Source organism: Aethina tumida, chromosome 6 (genome assembly GCF_024364675.1).
Source record: "Aethina tumida isolate Nest 87 chromosome 6, icAetTumi1.1, whole genome shotgun sequence".
In the NCBI taxonomy this organism is placed as follows: Eukaryota; Metazoa; Arthropoda; class Insecta; order Coleoptera; family Nitidulidae; genus Aethina; species Aethina tumida.
This window is the reverse complement of record NC_065440.1, coordinates 18633798-18650583: the sequence shown is the minus strand read 5'-3', so window position 1 is coordinate 18650583 and position 16786 is coordinate 18633798. Positions and strand designations below refer to the sequence as shown.

At 35.5% G+C, this 16786-nt stretch overlaps 3 protein-coding genes and 1 long non-coding RNA gene across 6 annotated transcripts; 2 read left to right on the top strand and 2 right to left on the bottom strand.

Annotated features, from left to right (window-relative positions):
- Positions 1–71: 71 nt before the first annotated feature.
- On the bottom strand, positions 72–9429 carry LOC109607107 (uncharacterized). Of its 2 annotated transcripts, none has more exons than XM_049968874.1 (8): positions 9317–9429; positions 6574–7427; positions 1501–1811; positions 1324–1450; positions 1122–1268; positions 861–1065; positions 601–811; positions 72–547 (listed from the first exon to the last, which is right to left on the bottom strand). In XM_049968874.1, coding segments are annotated over exons 2-8 (1227 nt in total). In that variant the 5' UTR covers positions 6576–7427; positions 9317–9429; the 3' UTR covers positions 72–323. The 2 variants fall into 2 exon arrangements, with proteins under 2 accessions (XP_049824831.1, XP_019879188.1); XM_020023629.2 differs by lacking the exon at positions 9317–9429 and adding an exon at positions 9146–9213.
- LOC109607103 (putative glucosylceramidase 4) lies at positions 7138–9081 on the top strand. Its single transcript, XM_049969137.1, has 8 exons — positions 7138–7183; positions 7239–7408; positions 7456–7758; positions 7808–8101; positions 8156–8266; positions 8320–8464; positions 8515–8932; positions 8982–9081. Exons 1-8 carry the CDS (start codon positions 7138–7140, stop codon positions 9079–9081), a joined length of 1587 nt encoding a protein of 528 aa, XP_049825094.1.
- A 97-nt stretch (positions 9430–9526) lies between the features above and the next one.
- On the bottom strand, positions 9527–11783 carry LOC109597834 (putative glucosylceramidase 4). 2 transcript variants are annotated; one of them, XR_007548415.1, is made up of 9 exons: positions 11499–11783; positions 11279–11448; positions 10905–11207; positions 10564–10857; positions 10404–10514; positions 10209–10353; positions 10071–10156; positions 9737–10012; positions 9527–9685 (listed from the first exon to the last, which is right to left on the bottom strand). XR_007548415.1 is itself a non-coding variant. In XM_020013611.2 (9 exons), exons 1-9 carry the CDS (start codon positions 11542–11544, stop codon positions 9586–9588), a joined length of 1539 nt encoding a protein of 512 aa, XP_019869170.2. In that variant the 5' UTR covers positions 11545–11780; the 3' UTR covers positions 9527–9585. The 2 variants fall into 2 exon arrangements, 1 of the variants encoding a protein (XP_019869170.2); XM_020013611.2 differs by having other exon boundaries at positions 9737–10020; positions 11499–11780.
- A 48-nt stretch (positions 11784–11831) lies between these two features.
- Positions 11832–12258, top strand: LOC126265941 (uncharacterized). Its single transcript, XR_007548416.1, has 2 exons — positions 11832–12079; positions 12130–12258. It is a non-coding gene; the product is annotated as an uncharacterized LOC126265941 (long non-coding RNA).
- The last annotated feature ends 4528 nt before the right edge of the window (positions 12259–16786 follow it).

Here is a 16786-nt window from a genome sequence, read left to right as displayed (position 1 = left end):
TTATATAACTATATATATATTTTTTGACACAAAACTGAAAAAAATAATACAAATGAAATAAAACTGCAAAATTCATAGAAATCTCTTTATTAAAATTATATAATCAATATATTTTATCATTTTATACAACAATAATAAGCATAAAATATCAATATCCATTGACTAAATATTTGACTAGTGCACATCTTGGTTACCTAATAGTTGCCTTACACGGACGGAATAATAATTATAATCTTCATAAAAACAAATAACATAAATCTCCAACATAACAGTCTTTTACAATCAAAATTGAACCTTGTATTTCTTTCTCATTGTACATAAATTTACAAAATCAAAGCGACCATTAATAGAACAAGTCCACCAAAGGCACCAGATTTAACTCCGTTATTCCTGGACTTCTTCCATCCCAGTTGGTTGGGCTCGTCCACCTCGTTGTTAATTTGATTGCCCGCTGCCGGATACCAAGTTTCGGTGGACGACATTTCCGTGGAGCTTCTCGAAGTACCGTACGTGAAGAAGCTTTGGTCGTTCTGCATCCTCGGCTCGTCTATCAGTGAAAACATCAGGAACTGATAATGGAGGTTAGAATTTAATTATTACCTCTGGGGATTGGATTTTGTCCGATGGCGTTCCAGGAGGATTTGGTGGCCCAGTCAGGTCTTGAAGTTGGAGTTGACGGTACTTCCGGGTACATCTGAACCGTGTTGCCGTCGACTGGTGGACTGGACCCTTCGTTCCAGCTGCTGGATCTTCCGTAAGATGAAGGCCTAGTCCTTTTTCCCAGGAGTTGTGTGGTTGGGTCTTGTTGTTGCTGAAAACTACAAATTAAAACCCAAAAAACACTAAAGAAATTTAATTACGGTTGAGGGGGAGATTTCCAACGGAGTCCTGGATGTGGGCATCCAAGTACTGCTTACAGGTGGAATCCTGGATGGGAAAATCTCTTTTGCTGCCGGTTCTTGGACGGTACTCCAGGGGTAAACCTCACTTGGTGACGTTGAAATGCTCAGGGGATCGTTGTAGAACAAGCCATCTGTGTGGACTGCACAGTCACCAGAATTTGGACTGAAACAACCGAAGAAACACTAATTTTGAGTCGGGAACTAAATAATTTAACTTACATGTAGTTTAGACATTGATCCTGGAGGAAATTCAAAGCTTTATCTATGATCTGTGAGGAGAATTTGGCGGCTGGGCCGTCTGGGGTTCCCCGGTCACATAGGCGTCTCGTCTCTCTTTGGACACATTGTTTAAACCTGTCTTGGGAGCTAAAACAATTAATAATTCAATATAATATAATAAAAAAGATAAAAGAGGTAGTACCAACAAAGGGTGGATTTAGAAATGACGTTTCCTTGGGAAACCTGCTCAACTAGAAGATTATAATGTGGCCCACAATGAATATTTTGTGTTATAGTGTTTTTAATGCAAGGAGCGTACTGTAAATATTCTAAAACCAAAAGTAGTTAGTTGTGAAACAAATTTGTTAATATTATCAACCTTTTTGGTAAGATGGTTGCATACACATTTGGTGTACACTTTCAATAGGGCTTTCAACAGCCCTATTGAACTGCCGCCTTTGCATCTCAGTGAAACAATTCTCAGTGTAGTACTTCAGACAGTCCACGAAGCTGTTCCAAGTCTTGCACACCAAATCAATGTCGTCCATGTTGTCGGGGAATACCAGACGTGCCTCCTTGACCAGAGGATCAGCGATGCGGACGCATCTCTCGTACTCCGACTTGGAGCAGTCCAGTCGGACCACGGCAATTAAGGGCAGTATGAAGAACGGTACTAAGAACAATTCCATCCTGCAACAAGCAACGAATTAAGTGAGGGTTGGGGGTGAGGGGTGTGAGTTGGCGCCCGCAACCGGTTATCGTGGCAAGTCCGCATTAAAGTTTACGGGGTGCACGTCTTTAATTTCAAACGTCGGACACCACCATCCGTCTTCCTAGATTTAGGTTATGATAAGGGCGGAAGCCAGTCAATAATACACCATGATTGCGACCAGCTAGCCAAGAACATTAACAGTGCATAAGGAATATTAGGTCCTTGACCCCAACAATGATTTTTTCTAATTTAAATCTGGAATATTGGATAAAATATGCTTAATAAATCAATAATTTTCTGTTTTATTTGACTTTGGGTTCTTCTATGGATCCAATCGACGTCCCTCAAACCTTTTTATGCTTCACCATATTGGTCTTAGATTTAATAATCAATTGAAAATCACTGCTTCAAGATTTACAAGATATAATTAATTAACTGGAAGTGATTTTAAGATCCCCACTTCGATATGACATCCATCAGTTTCATTACTGAAGGCTGAAAACATTACAAAACGCATTTTGATGAATTTATCAAGAATCTTTCGTCATACAATAACTCCTGTTGATCCAAATTACTGAATAAAAACCAGGTCACCACAGAACGCATCGAGAAAATCGTCGCAAAAATTGGTCCTAGACCCCAGTTTAGATTTTACTTGAAAATCATTAAGAAAGCAATAACGTACCAAACAAACAACGCTTCGGTTACACCATTGGTGGAACCATGGGTGGCTTGTAGTGTTTGGTTGGTCCGACAGTTTCCGTTTTTCCATCACGCAACGCTGCCCATTAAAAACGTGCCATTATTGTTGACCCTATTCCTATGGTCAAATGCGACGACTTCTTCAATTGTTGCCGAATCGGTTTTATTAATTGTTTAAAACACGGAATCGTATGTTCTTTTTACTATTTTATTAAAGTGGGATAAATCAATAAAAGTAATTAACTTCATTGTTAAATGTAAGGCAATTAAAAATAATTTTTTGTGTTTAATTACATAGTTGTGTGACTCGTTGATGATTTTAGCATTTTTAAATCAGTTTTCTGTCACGTCGATTAAATTATTTATACGAATGACGTTATAAACGTTGTGGCGAAAGGACATGCATAATTTAATAGAATTACGTTGTGCTAGTTGCCACCCTTAATAAATTATATGGAATCATACACAATTAGAATTAAATTTTTAATATTTTAAATGACTGGGGATAAAAATAATTTAGCAAAAGGGGCAACAAAAGTGATTCTATTGTTGTTCAAAAAACGGATGCCGCGAAAGTAAATTCGTTTCCGCTGGCGAGTAACAAACTGTGAAGAGCGGACCGTATAATTTTGACGAAATGACAGTGTTGTAATCTATTGAAAAACAATACGTCCAGGGGCGGATTTCGAAAGATTTTTATCTGTGTGGTTTATGGATCCATCCATCCATGTTTTGTTACTATTCCTTGGAGCTGTTTCTGAGTAAACAAGTTGTGAAAAATGTCAATGGCAATTTTAATTTCCTCCTTGGGGAATGTACAATTGATTATCTCAGTAAAATTTGTTTTTAATATTAAATAATTCTAACTGATAGACGTCAAATGAAAATGAAGTGTTAGGTGTCCAAAATCAAAGACCAACAGAACACCACCAACAGTTTTTTGATATAAAATATATAATCCTGAATGATCAAAAACAATTTTCAGACCTATATTTTAACGTAATGTTAAGCAGCTTCTTTGGTGAAGGTTCAAAAGGTTATAAAAGAGTAAAATTGACAGACGTCGATTGAATCAGAATAGTTAGGAGCCCAAAATCAAAGATCAACAGAAAATTATTGTTTTTAGATATTAAATATACAATTCTGAATGATCAGAAACAATTCTCAGACCTATATTTTGATATAATGTTAAGCAGCTCCTTTGATAAAGGTTCAAAATTTTATAAAACTGTAGAACTGATAGACGTCGATTGAATCAGAAGAGTTAGGTGCCTAAAATCAAAAACCAACAGAAAATTATTGTTTTTTGTTATAAAATATACTATTCTGAATGATCAGAAACAATTTTCAGTCCTATATTTTGACATAATATTAAGCAGCTTCTTTGGTGAAGGTTCAAAATGTTATAAAACAGTAAAACTGACAGACGTCGACTGAATCAGAATAGTTAGGAGTCTCTAATCAAAGAAATACAGAAAATTATTGTTTATAGATATTAAATATACAATTCTAAATGATCAGAAACAATTTTCAAACCTATATTTTGACATAATGTTAAGCGGCACCTTTGGTGAAGGTTCAAAAGATTATAAAACAGGAAAACTGATAGACGTCGATTGAATCAGAATAGTTAGGAGCCCAAAATCAAAGATCAATAGACATTTATTGTTTTTTGATATAAAGTATACTATTCTGAATGCTCAGAAACAATTTTCAGACCTATATTTTGACGTAATGTTAAGCAGGAACTTTGGTTAAGGTTCAGAAGGTTATAAAACAGTAAAACTGAGAGACGTCGATTAAATCAGAATAGTTAGGAGCTCCAAATCAAAGACCAACAGAAAAATATTGTTTTTTGATATAAAATATAGTATTCTAAATGATCAGAAACAATTTTCAGACCTATATTTTAATATAATGTTAAGCAGCACCTTTGGTGAAGGTTCAAAAGGTTATAAAACAGTAAAATTGATAGACGTCGATTGAATCAGAAGAGTTAGGTGCCTAAAATCAAAAACGAACAGAAAATTATTGTTTTTTGTTATAAAATATACTATTCTGAATGATCAGAAACAATTTTCAGACCTATATTTTAACATAATGTTAAGCAACACCTTTGGTGAAGGTTCAAAAGGTTATAAAACAGTAAAACTGACAGATGGCATTATTTTAATGATGAAATAAATAATAAATATTCTGGCACATGTTATATATCCAAATTGCTATTCTACCCCTTGGGGTTGTTTCTAAACAAACACAGTATGAAATATGTCAATGGCAAATTTAATTTTCTCCTTGCGGACTATACAATTATCCAATTCAGTTCAATTTTTATTTTTTATTCATCGTATAACTTTTGCGTCCAAGTTTCGAGTATACATATTTAAAAGTTTGAATAATTGAACAATAAACCATTAAAATAATTACTTGATTACTTCTCAATAATCAAATGAAAAATTGACTTCACTTCGTCACATGAACCGGTAAATAATTAAACATAAAAATCAAACTGGAGTTTTTGTTCAGTTCTTTAACTCAATTTCCGTCCATTGACTGAAATTATTTATTCATACTCCTTCGGTTTATTTATAGCCATTTTTCGGTACATCCTATCACAAATATAACATATAACAGCAAAGCAGGAAAATTTTTTAAAGCCTTGACAAAATAAACAAATCACATGTAAATGTTATGGAAGTGGCAATGAACTGAAATTATTATTTGCGCCTTTTATCCATAACCAACCATCAGAGACCGAAACCATTGACAATAACCACAAACAGTGACCAAATATATGACTAACAGTTACCCGGAATGTGATTAACAGTTTTTTTTCTGGCTAAAACGGAGATTAATTCCGGACGACGATACAAACAGTCTTAAAATAGGGGGTGCACGAATCGCAACCCTCTCTCTCGATTTTATCCAAGGTCGCAATCTAACATTTCACTTCTTATCAATATGTTCAGCATGCTAATGTCCGACGGAGGAAAAAAGAGGTGGTTAATTTAAATATGTACTTGGGGTGGTGACCTCACATTCCAAGGTTTCTTGGGGGGAAATGTTTCATTTACATGGAGACATTTTAACGGAATGCGACTGTTAATCAGCAGGATTTTTTTATTTTATGCATATTAATTTGATTGGGGTGTTAAACTCTTTTAACCCTTAAAAGTTCATGAATTTTAAGTAGTTTTAAGGGAAAAACTATTAAAAATTATCTTTAAATAATAATTTATCTATTAATTATATTTTTAGTTTTATTTAATATAAATTTATTTAAATATTTTATTAAAAATTTATTAAAAATTACGTCCGATATATTGAAATTTAATTTATTTCTGACATTAATAATATAAAAATACTATTTTTTAAGATTAGTCAAAATTCCAATTATAAAATTAAATGAAACTTGTCTTAATTATTCTTAATTTAATAGTTTATCCAAAAAAACAAATAAATAGATTGACAATTAATTTTTTATATTAATTTATAAATATTTATTACACATAAAAATAATAAAATATTATATTTTAATAAAAAATATTATTACAAAATAAAAATAAATTTATTTTAACTAATTTTAATTTAATAAATAAATTTTTATTAACAAATTAAATATAATTTATCAATATTAATTTTTACAATATTTAAGGAGACTCATAATTTTAATTATAGAATAAAAACTAATTTCTCTTAATTATTCTTAATTGAATAATTAGTTAATAAGCCAATTACTAATTTTTTTATATAAAATACAAAAAATTAAATCAAAAAATTGACATTTAATTAATTTATTTTTTAATTAGTTATTGGACTGGATTAATTTTTCTGACAAATATGAATATAAAATTATTTATGAAAATTTTGTCATTTAATTTTTTTTAATTTGTTTTTTATTTTAATTAATTTTTTATGGCAAAATTTGATTAATAGTTTATTAGATAATGATCTAATTAAAAAAATTACAACACGAACAATATGGAAAGAAAACCGAAAGTGTGACCCATCATAACGTAAAATAACGATCGTACTTACATAAAAAAATATATATAAATATTGTTCCGCAGTGCTGCCCACTCTCACTTTCGCCCGTCCGACGTCTAAAACCCCGTACGCGAGAACCACTTGATTGTAGCGAGACGGCCACTCGAAGAATAATAACACGCGTGTGAAATTCAAATCGGCGCCCGTTCCGCCGTTTGGAATCGATGCGCGGCAACTGGCCGCACCGCTTGACCCCCTTCTCATCTCCTGCCTTCTCAGGGACGGATTCGACGGATGGTCGGCGGAAAAAAATGGTCTTTGTGGTCGCTTCTGTGTGTTCGAACTGGTTCAAAACGTAGTTGGTTGGCTTGGACATGTATTTTTTTCGTTGTGGTTGTGTCGTTTTGTCTTCGGCGGTCTGCGTCTTGGAGATAGCTTGTTTTGGTCTTCTTCCAAGCACGGCTAAAACCGTAATAATTACATATTGCCCGGAAAATAATTGATTTACTTATCGGCTTCTTCCTTAAGTTGTTGATATGAATATTAAAAGACTTGACCTGCAACAATTTTAAGTACCGTTAACTTACCGGACACTTGGGTTCAGTCTGTATTGAAATGTTGGTCTTGTCGTATCTTATCCTCCAAATAGTTACACTCTCAGGTACTTTTATAATAATTACCATTTAAAATTAACTAATATTAGTTGTTGAAAACAGCTCTAAGTCAACAATGTAACGTAAGGGTAACCTCAAGTGGCAGGGTTTGTGTTTGTAATTCAACCTATTGTGACTTCGAACCAAAATGGAAGCCAGTAGCTGGGCACTACAGCCTTTACACTACCAGCAAAGAACGTCCTGGTTTTTCAGTGAAGACCAACGAATTCTCTGTAAGTCCTCCCGTACCCCCTACAATTTTTAAACATCCATATTTTAGTACAATCGCTTCAATTCGGAATATTGGACCGTCCAGGTGGACGTAAAGGCTAAAAAACAAAAAATTTTGGGCTGGGGTGGCGCATTTACGGACGCCACAGGTATAAATATCCACCAGTTGCCCCAAGGTGCCCAAGACAATTTGCTCAGAAGCTACTTTGGCGAGGACGGCGTCGACTACAGCCTTTGTCGTGTGCCTATAGGAGGCACCGACTTCTCCACCAGACCGTACTCTTACGACGATCACCTTGATGGTGTAGGTTTGCCCAACTTCAAGCTTCAAGAAGAAGACAAAGATCACAAAGTAAGTCAAGGGTGGATGATTAAAGACATACGAACACAAGTGTTTGTAGATTCCCGTAATCGAAGCGGCGAAGAAGTTGAAGGGGGGGAACAGTTTGAAGCTGTTTGCGACTGCTTGGACTGCTCCTCCATGGATGAAGACCAATAATGGATGGACTGGCTTTGGAAGGCTTAAAGATGAGTTCTATCAGTTGTGGGCTGATTATCACGTTAAGTTTTTCGAAGCTTATCGACAGAATGGGATAGAGTTTTGGGGTATGACCACTGGTAACGAACCTTCACTTGGTTTTGTGCCCAATTTTCTTTCCAAACTGAATGCTATGTCTTGGATGTCATTCAGAATGGTGAAGTTATAATTAAGTTTGTTATTGATACAAATTAAACGAAGGTAATTGTAGAACAAGTGGGTTGGCGACAATCTTGGGCCAACAATTAGGTCTTCAAATTTCTCACATTTAAAGATAATGTTACATGATGATATTAAAGTAACTTTACCAGTGTTACGTACGGTAAATTCTGAATTATATATTAAGTAATTTGTGGACATTAATTGCTGTTTCAGCAACTAAGAAATCCAACAACTGTAGACTTTGCTGATGGAGTGGCTGTACATTGGTACTGGGAAAAACTTTTACCCGATTCCGTCTTAGATCTCACAGTTTCACCTTTAAAAGACTTGCTCCTGTTAGCCACTGAAGCATCTAATGGTAACCCCACAAGTTGTCTTAATTCAGTTACACCATCAAGATTTTGATAGGTTATCTCCATGGATTACGACTGGAAAAGGCAGTGGAACTGGGAAGTTGGCCAAGAGCAGTAAACTATATTAAAAGCATCTTCTTGGTGAGCCCCACAGAAACCGATAAACCAAAACACCAACACAAATTTCAGGACATCAGTTACAGGTCAGCCGGTTGGATTGATTGGAACATGGTACTGGACCAAGATGGCGGACCATGTTACATCAACAACAACCTGGACGCCCCCATTATCATCAACTCCGCAGCTGGAGAGTTTTACAAGCAACCCATGTTTTATGCCCTGGGCCACTTTGCCAAATTTTGTCCCCCTGATTCGACTATACTCGAAAATAAAATCGGGTGGAGGTTGGAAAACATCCAAGCCATGAGTTGCTTGAGGCCAGACGATAGTCTTGCCGTGTTTTTGTTTAATTCGTGGGTGAGGTTGAATTTAGTTGAGCTGTTCATGACTTTGTTGTTTTAGGGGTGATCGAAATGTGTCCCTCTTTGTTTCTGATGGGAAAAGAGTTGTTGAGGAAACAGTCGAAGCTGATTCGATCAATACCTTCCTTTGGTCTTTATAAAATGTTATATCATGAGTTAATAACATAAGATTATAATTGTTGTTGCTTCATCATTAATTCATACCTACACAAACAGATTAATTAATGAGTTCTGGCTCTGCATTGGCGAATATTTGAACGGATATAAATTGAAAGGTTCCATTGTCAAGTTGACAGGAATAGTCTGACATATATTCAATTGTTGCATATCAATTATTAATTTTTACATGTGGGCTGCAATCCACTCGGACATTACATTAATCATTTCGTCCTTCCTCATTTAGACGTTTTTCAAATACAATTACTTTGATTTTTTGTTATATGTTACATGCTTGTCACACTATAAAGTGTATACATATAAATTCTTGAATAAATTTTTAAACTAGTTCATTTTATGAATTACTAATGAATGACGCCACCTTATTTTATATAATTAAAGGAATACAAGGTAGAATAAATCAATATGAAATAGTTTTTTGTTTTATTTATTCACCATGTAACATCAAATACAAGACAAATACAGATTTAAACCTTCCAAAGAATGGTGTTAATGGAATCAGCTTCGATTGTCTCCTCAACAACCCTGTTCCCATCACAAACGAAGAGTGGCACACTTCGACCACCCCTAAAACAAACCAAATCATCAACAGCTCATTAATATTCATCCCCAACCTACGAATTAAACAAGAAGACAGCAATACTATCATCAGGCCTCAAGCAACTCATGGCGCTGACATTCACCAGCTTCTTGCCCACTTTGTGTTCAAGTACGAACGAATCCGGTGGACAGAACTTAGAGAAATGTCCGAGGGCATAAAACATGGGTTGTTTGTAAAATTCTCCGGCAGTCTGATTGGCAATAATGGGTGAATCCACGTTGTTGTTGATGTAACAAGGTCCACCATCTTGGTTCAGCACCATGTTCCAATCTACCCAACCGGAAGCTCTGTAACTAACGTCCTGATATCGGTTGGTGTTAGTGTTTAGATTATAGGTTTTGCAAGACTGACCAGTAAAATGCTGCGGACGTAGTTGGCTGCCCTTTGCCAGCTTCCCAAGTCCACGGCTTTTTCCAAGCGCCAGGTGTAGAGGAAACCTGTTGGAAAAATTAATGGGTGATATAAAATGAGGGTGTTTTGTAAATTAACCGTTGCATGCTTCAGTTGCTAATAAAAACAGTTGCTTCAACGATGAGATGGTGAAGTCCAAAAAGAAGTCTGGCAAATAGTTGTCGGAGTACCAATGTATGGCCACACCATCGGCGTATTTTACTGTTCCCGGATTGTTTAGTTGCTACAACCACAAATGTAATTAACAGGCTGAAAGTGCTCAATAAAGTTTACCAAAGGTAGAAAGGGCAAAGCTGGCCTATTGTCGTCGTGCAGCATTATTTTAAGGTGGGAGAAGTTCGATCCTCTGATTGTGGGACCCAGATTGCAACTCACCCATTTGTTCTGCAACAAACTCCTAAATAACAATGAAACAACAAAACAATCCCGTTACCATCCCCCAGGGAGTCCAGGCCATCGAATTTAATTTAGAAATGTTAGAAGGCAAAAAGCCATCCTCAGGCTCGTTGCCCGTGGTCATCCCCCAAAATTCGATGCCGTTCTGCTGATACGCCTCGAAAAACTTGACGTGATAGTCCGCCCACGTTTGATAATACTTCTCCTTGAGTGACCCAGCTCCGGTCCACGAGTTGTCGGTCTTCATCCAAGGAGGAGCCGTCCAAGCGGTGGCGAACAACTTCAGGATCTTTCCACTTTTCAACTTCTTCGCAGCTTCAATCAGAGGAATCTGCAAACATCCGTTGAATCTTTTCAATTACTAGGTCATGAACTTACTTTGTGGTCGTAGTCCTCCTTTTGGAGCTTGAAGTTGGGCAACTTTTCACTATCGAGTTGGTCGTCGTAAGAGTACGGCCTTGTGCTGAAGTCGGTGCCTCCTATCGGTACTCGACAGAGGCTGTAGTCCACTCCGTCTTCTCCAAAATAGCTTCTAAGTAAATTGTCTTGGGCACCTTTGGGCAACTGGTGGATGTTAATGCCTGTGGCGTCTGTGAAGGCGCCACCCCAACCTATAACTTTTTGTCTTTTGTCCTTCAGTTCCACGTGGACGGTCCAAAGTTCCGGTTTGGAGTGATTTCGCTGAAATTGAATTATTTAAAAATTATTATTATTATTATTATTATTATTAATTACTTCAGTAGACAACTTACAGAGAAGTCGTTGGTTTTCAATGAAAAACCGGGGCGTTCTTTGCTGGTCGTGTATATGCTGTACTTTCCAGGTACTGCCTGCCATTTTGGTTCGAAGTCACAATAGGTTGAGTTACAAACACATACCTTACCGCCTGATGTCACCCTTACATTACATTTTTGCCCAACAACTTCAAAAAAATTATTAGTTGAAAGACAAGGGTTGCAGGTTGGTACTCACCCGTAAGAACTAAGATAAAAAAGGAAACAATTGAAATGAATCTCATGGCAAAGCAGTCGAGACAAAAATAATTTTTTTGTGAATGTTTGCTATATTTATAACACTGCAATCAAAATTATGTATCGACTTGAACATTAAATGGATAAATTAACGAATAAATATTTATTACGTGCGTACATTGACGTATTTATTACAATTTTTATCACTTGGACGAGGTTAATAGTTACATAATTGTATGATTTACATGTTGCAAATATAATTGTTAATAGACATGAACAATAAATTCATCTACTAGTTGATTTAGATGAATTAATTAATCAATAATTTATTGATCCCTCCAACGAAACGTAGCCACCCACCATCTAGTTTCATCAGCCCACACTTCCAAACCCCACCAAGTAGTTTCCACAGCAACCCTCTGCTTTATTGATTCATCCCTCAGTTGTTTTAATGCATTGACATTAGAGGTCGACACTTACATTTTTTACACTCAAAAATGCAGGCCCGTTATTTACTGTTTTATCTTGGAGTTTTACTGCTTTATGCGGTTGGACATGAGTACAACAGCGAGGAAAAGGAAAGTACGTATCAGCTTCAGCTAAAATTTAATGGGCTTAATTGAATTTTTTAGAGTACCTAAATGCTGTCATGACAAGTGGACTTTTGATGTACCCCTTTTGAAAACTTTATAATTATTTCTGGCACAATTTCTTAAATTGTAACGTGTTTCTACTAAATAAAATGGTGATTTAATTTTTGATTATACGTGTTTCGTTCGACAAAAAATTTAATTGTCAAAAGAAAATACACAAACATCACGTTAACGCCATTAACATATAACAAAAGTATTAGAGAACGGAGAGAAAACGGCGTTAAAAATAGAGAACGCAGACGAAAGCAGGAAATGAAGTTTCTCATGTAAATTAATGCTCGGCATGTAGTTTCGAGTGGCGAAAAATAATCCGCTGCGGAATCGGTTGTGCCGAATTCAAATTATCTTTTAATAATCCTTTGTTCCCGGTCATTATTAGGCATTATATTGTGTATTTGAAATCGTAGTCGACGACCGCCGAAAGGATTACAATCCGCATTCGAACGATAAATATCCGATTCTAGTTGTGCCGTTAATTAGGCTCCAAAACCGAGATTAGGATTTTTAATATTACGAGGATTACGATCATATTATAAGCGTACCATAATACTTGTTGTATTGGGTGATTGTAGTTTGTAAAATTTTAGTAAATGTAGTTCAGCTACTGGTTCTTAGGTGTCGGTAAAAAACCTAGCAACAGACACATCTGTTGGTCACTGTAGAAATCGGAGGAAAATTGTAATTACAACCAAAAAGTAGACAAAACCTTCAATAGAAATAATAAAAACGTTTACTGTGACCTGCTGATAAAACCTTTGATATCAAATATACATAGTTTATTAAAACAACAGTGAAATAAGAAGTGGAAAGGATAGTTTAGCTACTTGTTCACAGCAACAGACTCATTAGATTACAATTAAAAGATCAGAAAAGTTAAAATTACACAGGAAAAATAATTAAAATATTCACTGTGACCTGCTGAATAAAAAAAAATAGTAGCAAGCATACATAATTTATTAAAACAACATTGAAATTAAGTTGAATTTTATATTATACCATGTTTTAAAAATTTATCAAAGGATAATTTAGCTACTCGTTCATAGGTGTTAGTAAGAATCTAAGCTACAAACTCGTCAGATTACAATTATAATGTGATAAAAATAAAAATTATACTGGAAAAATAATTCAAATATTTACTGAGATCTGCTGAAAAAGTCAGTGGTAGAAAATATACATAGTTTATTAAAACAACAGTGAAATTAAGTAAAATTTTATATAATATCATGTTTTAAAATTTATTAAAAGATAGTTTAACTACTCGTTCATAACAATAGACTCATTAGATTACGATTAAAATGTAAGAAAAATTAAAATTATACCGGAAAAATAATTAAAATATTCCTATGATCTATTGAAAAATACATTATCAGCATAACTTATTAAAACAACTGTGAAATTGAGTAGAAATTTATATTATACCATGTTTTTAAAATTTATCAAAGGATAGTTTAGCTACTGGTCCACAGATGTCGATAAGAATGAACGCCAGGTCTCCCTGTTGGTTCCGATTAAAACCGCAGAGAAATTGAAAATCCAACGTAAAAATAATTAAATCCATTCACTTTGACCTGACGCAAAAAAACCGCTCGCAGCGAATCGACGTGATTTATTAAAACAACAGCGAAATAAAGTTGAATTTTATACGTTATCACTAATAAAAGCTCCGTCAGATTTTTATTTATTCCCGTAATTAATTTCTATGTTAACGTATAGAATGAAAATGATTATTTTATGTGTCCCGCGTATTGAATACAACGAAAAAAATGTAAATCATAAATGCAGAAAATTCAATTCCGAACTCGCATTTAAATTTCAAACAATAAATATTATTGATTTATTTTTATTTATTTAGCTCGGAATTAATACAATGTTCGTGCATTTACTGTTTTTATTCGTTCAATTATGCACGTGCACATTTGTAACGCCCGGTTTGGTTAAAAAATGCAAAAAGAAAATGTATTTTAAGATTTCCACACACACAGTCACAGAGAGAGACACATTGGTGGAGGAATAAAACCCATCAATTGCCCTTATCCTTTGTTAACAGACACTCGGCATGTAAAATGCGAAATTCGCCAACTTTTCCCCCTTTAAACTGCCATCTTTACAACCCACGCCCCGTTTTCGTTACACGGTAATTCCCCGGTCCGTTATTAAAGGCCGCGAACGCGACGCCGATAATAATGCGAACGAAATTCGGCCGGCGGATTTAAATTTAAAGATGTACAGAGGAAAAAAGCCACGCTAACAAACAGGGAAATATGTCCTTTAATATGTTTCAATTTTGCCGTGAGATTAGTCGTTTAAAAAATAAGTTCAAGGCAACGCTCGTAAATATTACCTAAGATAATCCGCGGTTGCGTCTCCAACAAAGTGGATTTGTTGTTCGTTCGCGCTATTTATCTTTCCACTTCCACCTACCCGGCTTTTGCCGTTCGTTTCTCCGCCTTTTCTTGCATCCTAATCGACCGAGATTTTACACACACACACACACACACACTTACATAATAAGACACAGAAGGGGATGAAATAATTCCAATACTTCATGTTAGTTTAATTTTTTCGAATCATCCGGCTAAATTATGGTGGCGTCGGGCCATCAAAGTCGAGGGTGAAATGCACATAAGTCACCGTCGGACTTGTTGATCAATAATGCATAAAGACCGTATAACACTTGCATCAAAACAGACGCTCTTATATCATAAATGTACACCCAGACGACGCACTTATATGCACTCAACCTCAATAAGCCACGGCCTCTATCATTTTTGTTCACCCCCAAGTTATTGGTGGCAGTTATGGGGCACGTCAACGACTCGAACCCAACACTAAAATTTTAATTGCCTAGTTGTCCGTCCCAGAAAAATCCACATAATTTATTAGAAACGACCATAAGCAACGTTAAAGGAGGAGGGAAACTAAGGGGCACACTACATTTATATGCAATGTAATGAACCGGAGGACACGGCACGTGCGGGGGCGCAAAGACAGGGGTTGAGGACAGTCGGACATTACTCCGGCTCTCGGACCAACGTCGATGACATTTCGAATTTATCATGCGATTTAATTGCTATTTTCGGACCGTTAACGCACTCCACTCTCCCGAGACTCCGTGACTAATGCGATTCGCTAAGTATTATTGATGTAAGATGACCGTTAACGGTTTCGTTCATCGCATTAAATTGTTCGGGGTATGTAGATGGCGTGAGGCTGCCCAGTCGTGTGTTATACAACCCAAAGTGCACTAATAGTTGGGAGCAATTAATTGAATTGCTTTTAATAAATGTATAATTATAATAAACTAGCCACAATGAAATGGGTATCGCTTCCGAAAATGTATTAATTTAATAAATATATGTTTTTTATTATTACTAAATATTAATATTATTAAATGTGACTTAATTCCAATTTATTTCGAATCGAATGAATCTTTAAAAGTAAAAGTAGATGTTGAGTATAAATCTTTTTGTTGATCACCTACTTCTAAAATAAAGGAAGAAGTCTTGTAAGAGAAGTTTTGAGGACAACTCAAAGTGTCCATGTCTGTTTATTACATTATTTTATTAAGAATTGTAACTTAAAAAACTGAAGACATTGTAAGTACTAGAGAAAAGAAGGTGGTGCAAAATGAATGAGACTCAACCGAAGACTGAAGGTAATCGGACAGATTCAGAATTAGTGAGGTTTCTACACAATTTCTTGTGCCCAGTTTTAGATGGTTGGAGTATGAATCCATTCTTTCTTCATCTTCCACTAAAATAAATGACTTAATTTCAATTTATTTTATTAATTTTAATCGAAGGAATCTTTAAAAGTAAAGTTGATATTGAATATAAATTCTTTTCTTGATCACCTACTTCTAAAATACAAGAAGAAGTTTTCTAAGGGAAGTTTTGAGGACGTCTGAAAGTATTCATGACTTCATCCTTCATTTCTAAAGGTTCTAAATGTTGAGGACAACTCAAAGTGTTCCAATTTTTTTAGTTACAACTTATTTACATTAAATTGACCATAGTTATTGAATTAATACAGTTATAAAGTTATATTATAGTTTAAAATATTTAATAATCATTCCTCCATAATTTAAAAAAGGTTCGAGAAAAATATCATAACAAATTCACAAGATATTATTGATGTAAAATAAAATAACTCGTGTACATAGATAGATGGCGCCAGACCGTCCAGGCAGAAGTTATACAACCCGTAGTGCACCGACGCCGCACGAACGTTCGAAACAAAGAGTTAAATTGTTTTCGAAAAGTGAATTAGAGATAATTGAAACAGAGGTTTGTGTTTGGTCGGATAAACAAAGCGTGGAATTGTCTTGCCGATATTCGCATGTAAAATTTTAACCGGAGGGCCCGAACCAGACGAATTCGTTTCATCTTTGATATTACTTTGTGCGAAAACAGTTTCGAACAATTCGCGGACCGTTTAATTGCCAGTCGTACACAGATGGTGGCCCGCGGGCCGAAAATATTTCGCGTCTTCGGCGCACTGAAAAATGTTTCTTGAATTCCTCCTTTTTCTGGGGGCCCCCTCGTGGGCCCGTACAACGGTAATTTCTTTAACGTTTTCCGCGAGGGGCGCGGGGGCGGTCGCCCCGGAATGTTCCACATACCTTATTTTGTTTGCG

Excerpts from the sequence above, each read along its gene's own strand:
- LOC109607103 (XM_049969137.1), top strand. The coding sequence starts at position 7,138 with ATGTTGGTCTTGTCGTATCTTATCCTCCAAATAGTTACACTCTCAG. Across the intron at positions 7,759-7,807 it reads AAGAAGACAAAGATCACAAA|ATTCCCGTAATCGAAGCGGC; the intron begins GTAAGTCAAGGG and ends AAGTGTTTGTAG. Across the intron at positions 8,267-8,319 it reads CTTTACCAGTGTTACGTACG|CAACTAAGAAATCCAACAAC; the intron begins GTAAATTCTGAA and ends TTGCTGTTTCAG.
- LOC109597834 (XM_020013611.2), bottom strand. The coding sequence starts at position 11,544 with ATGAGATTCATTTCAATTGTTTCCTTTTTTATCTTAGTTCTTACGG. Across the intron at positions 10,354-10,403 it reads CTTTGCCCTTTCTACCTTTG|CAACTAAACAATCCGGGAAC; the intron begins GTAAACTTTATT and ends TTGTGGTTGTAG. Across the intron at positions 10,157-10,208 it reads AGCAACTGAAGCATGCAACG|GTTTCCTCTACACCTGGCGC; the intron begins GTTAATTTACAA and ends TTTTTCCAACAG.
- LOC109607107 (XM_049968874.1), bottom strand. Across the intron at positions 1,269-1,323 it reads TCTAAATCCACCCTTTGTTG|CTCCCAAGACAGGTTTAAAC; the intron begins GTACTACCTCTT and ends TAATTGTTTTAG. Across the intron at positions 1,066-1,121 it reads GATCAATGTCTAAACTACAT|TCCAAATTCTGGTGACTGTG; the intron begins GTAAGTTAAATT and ends CGGTTGTTTCAG.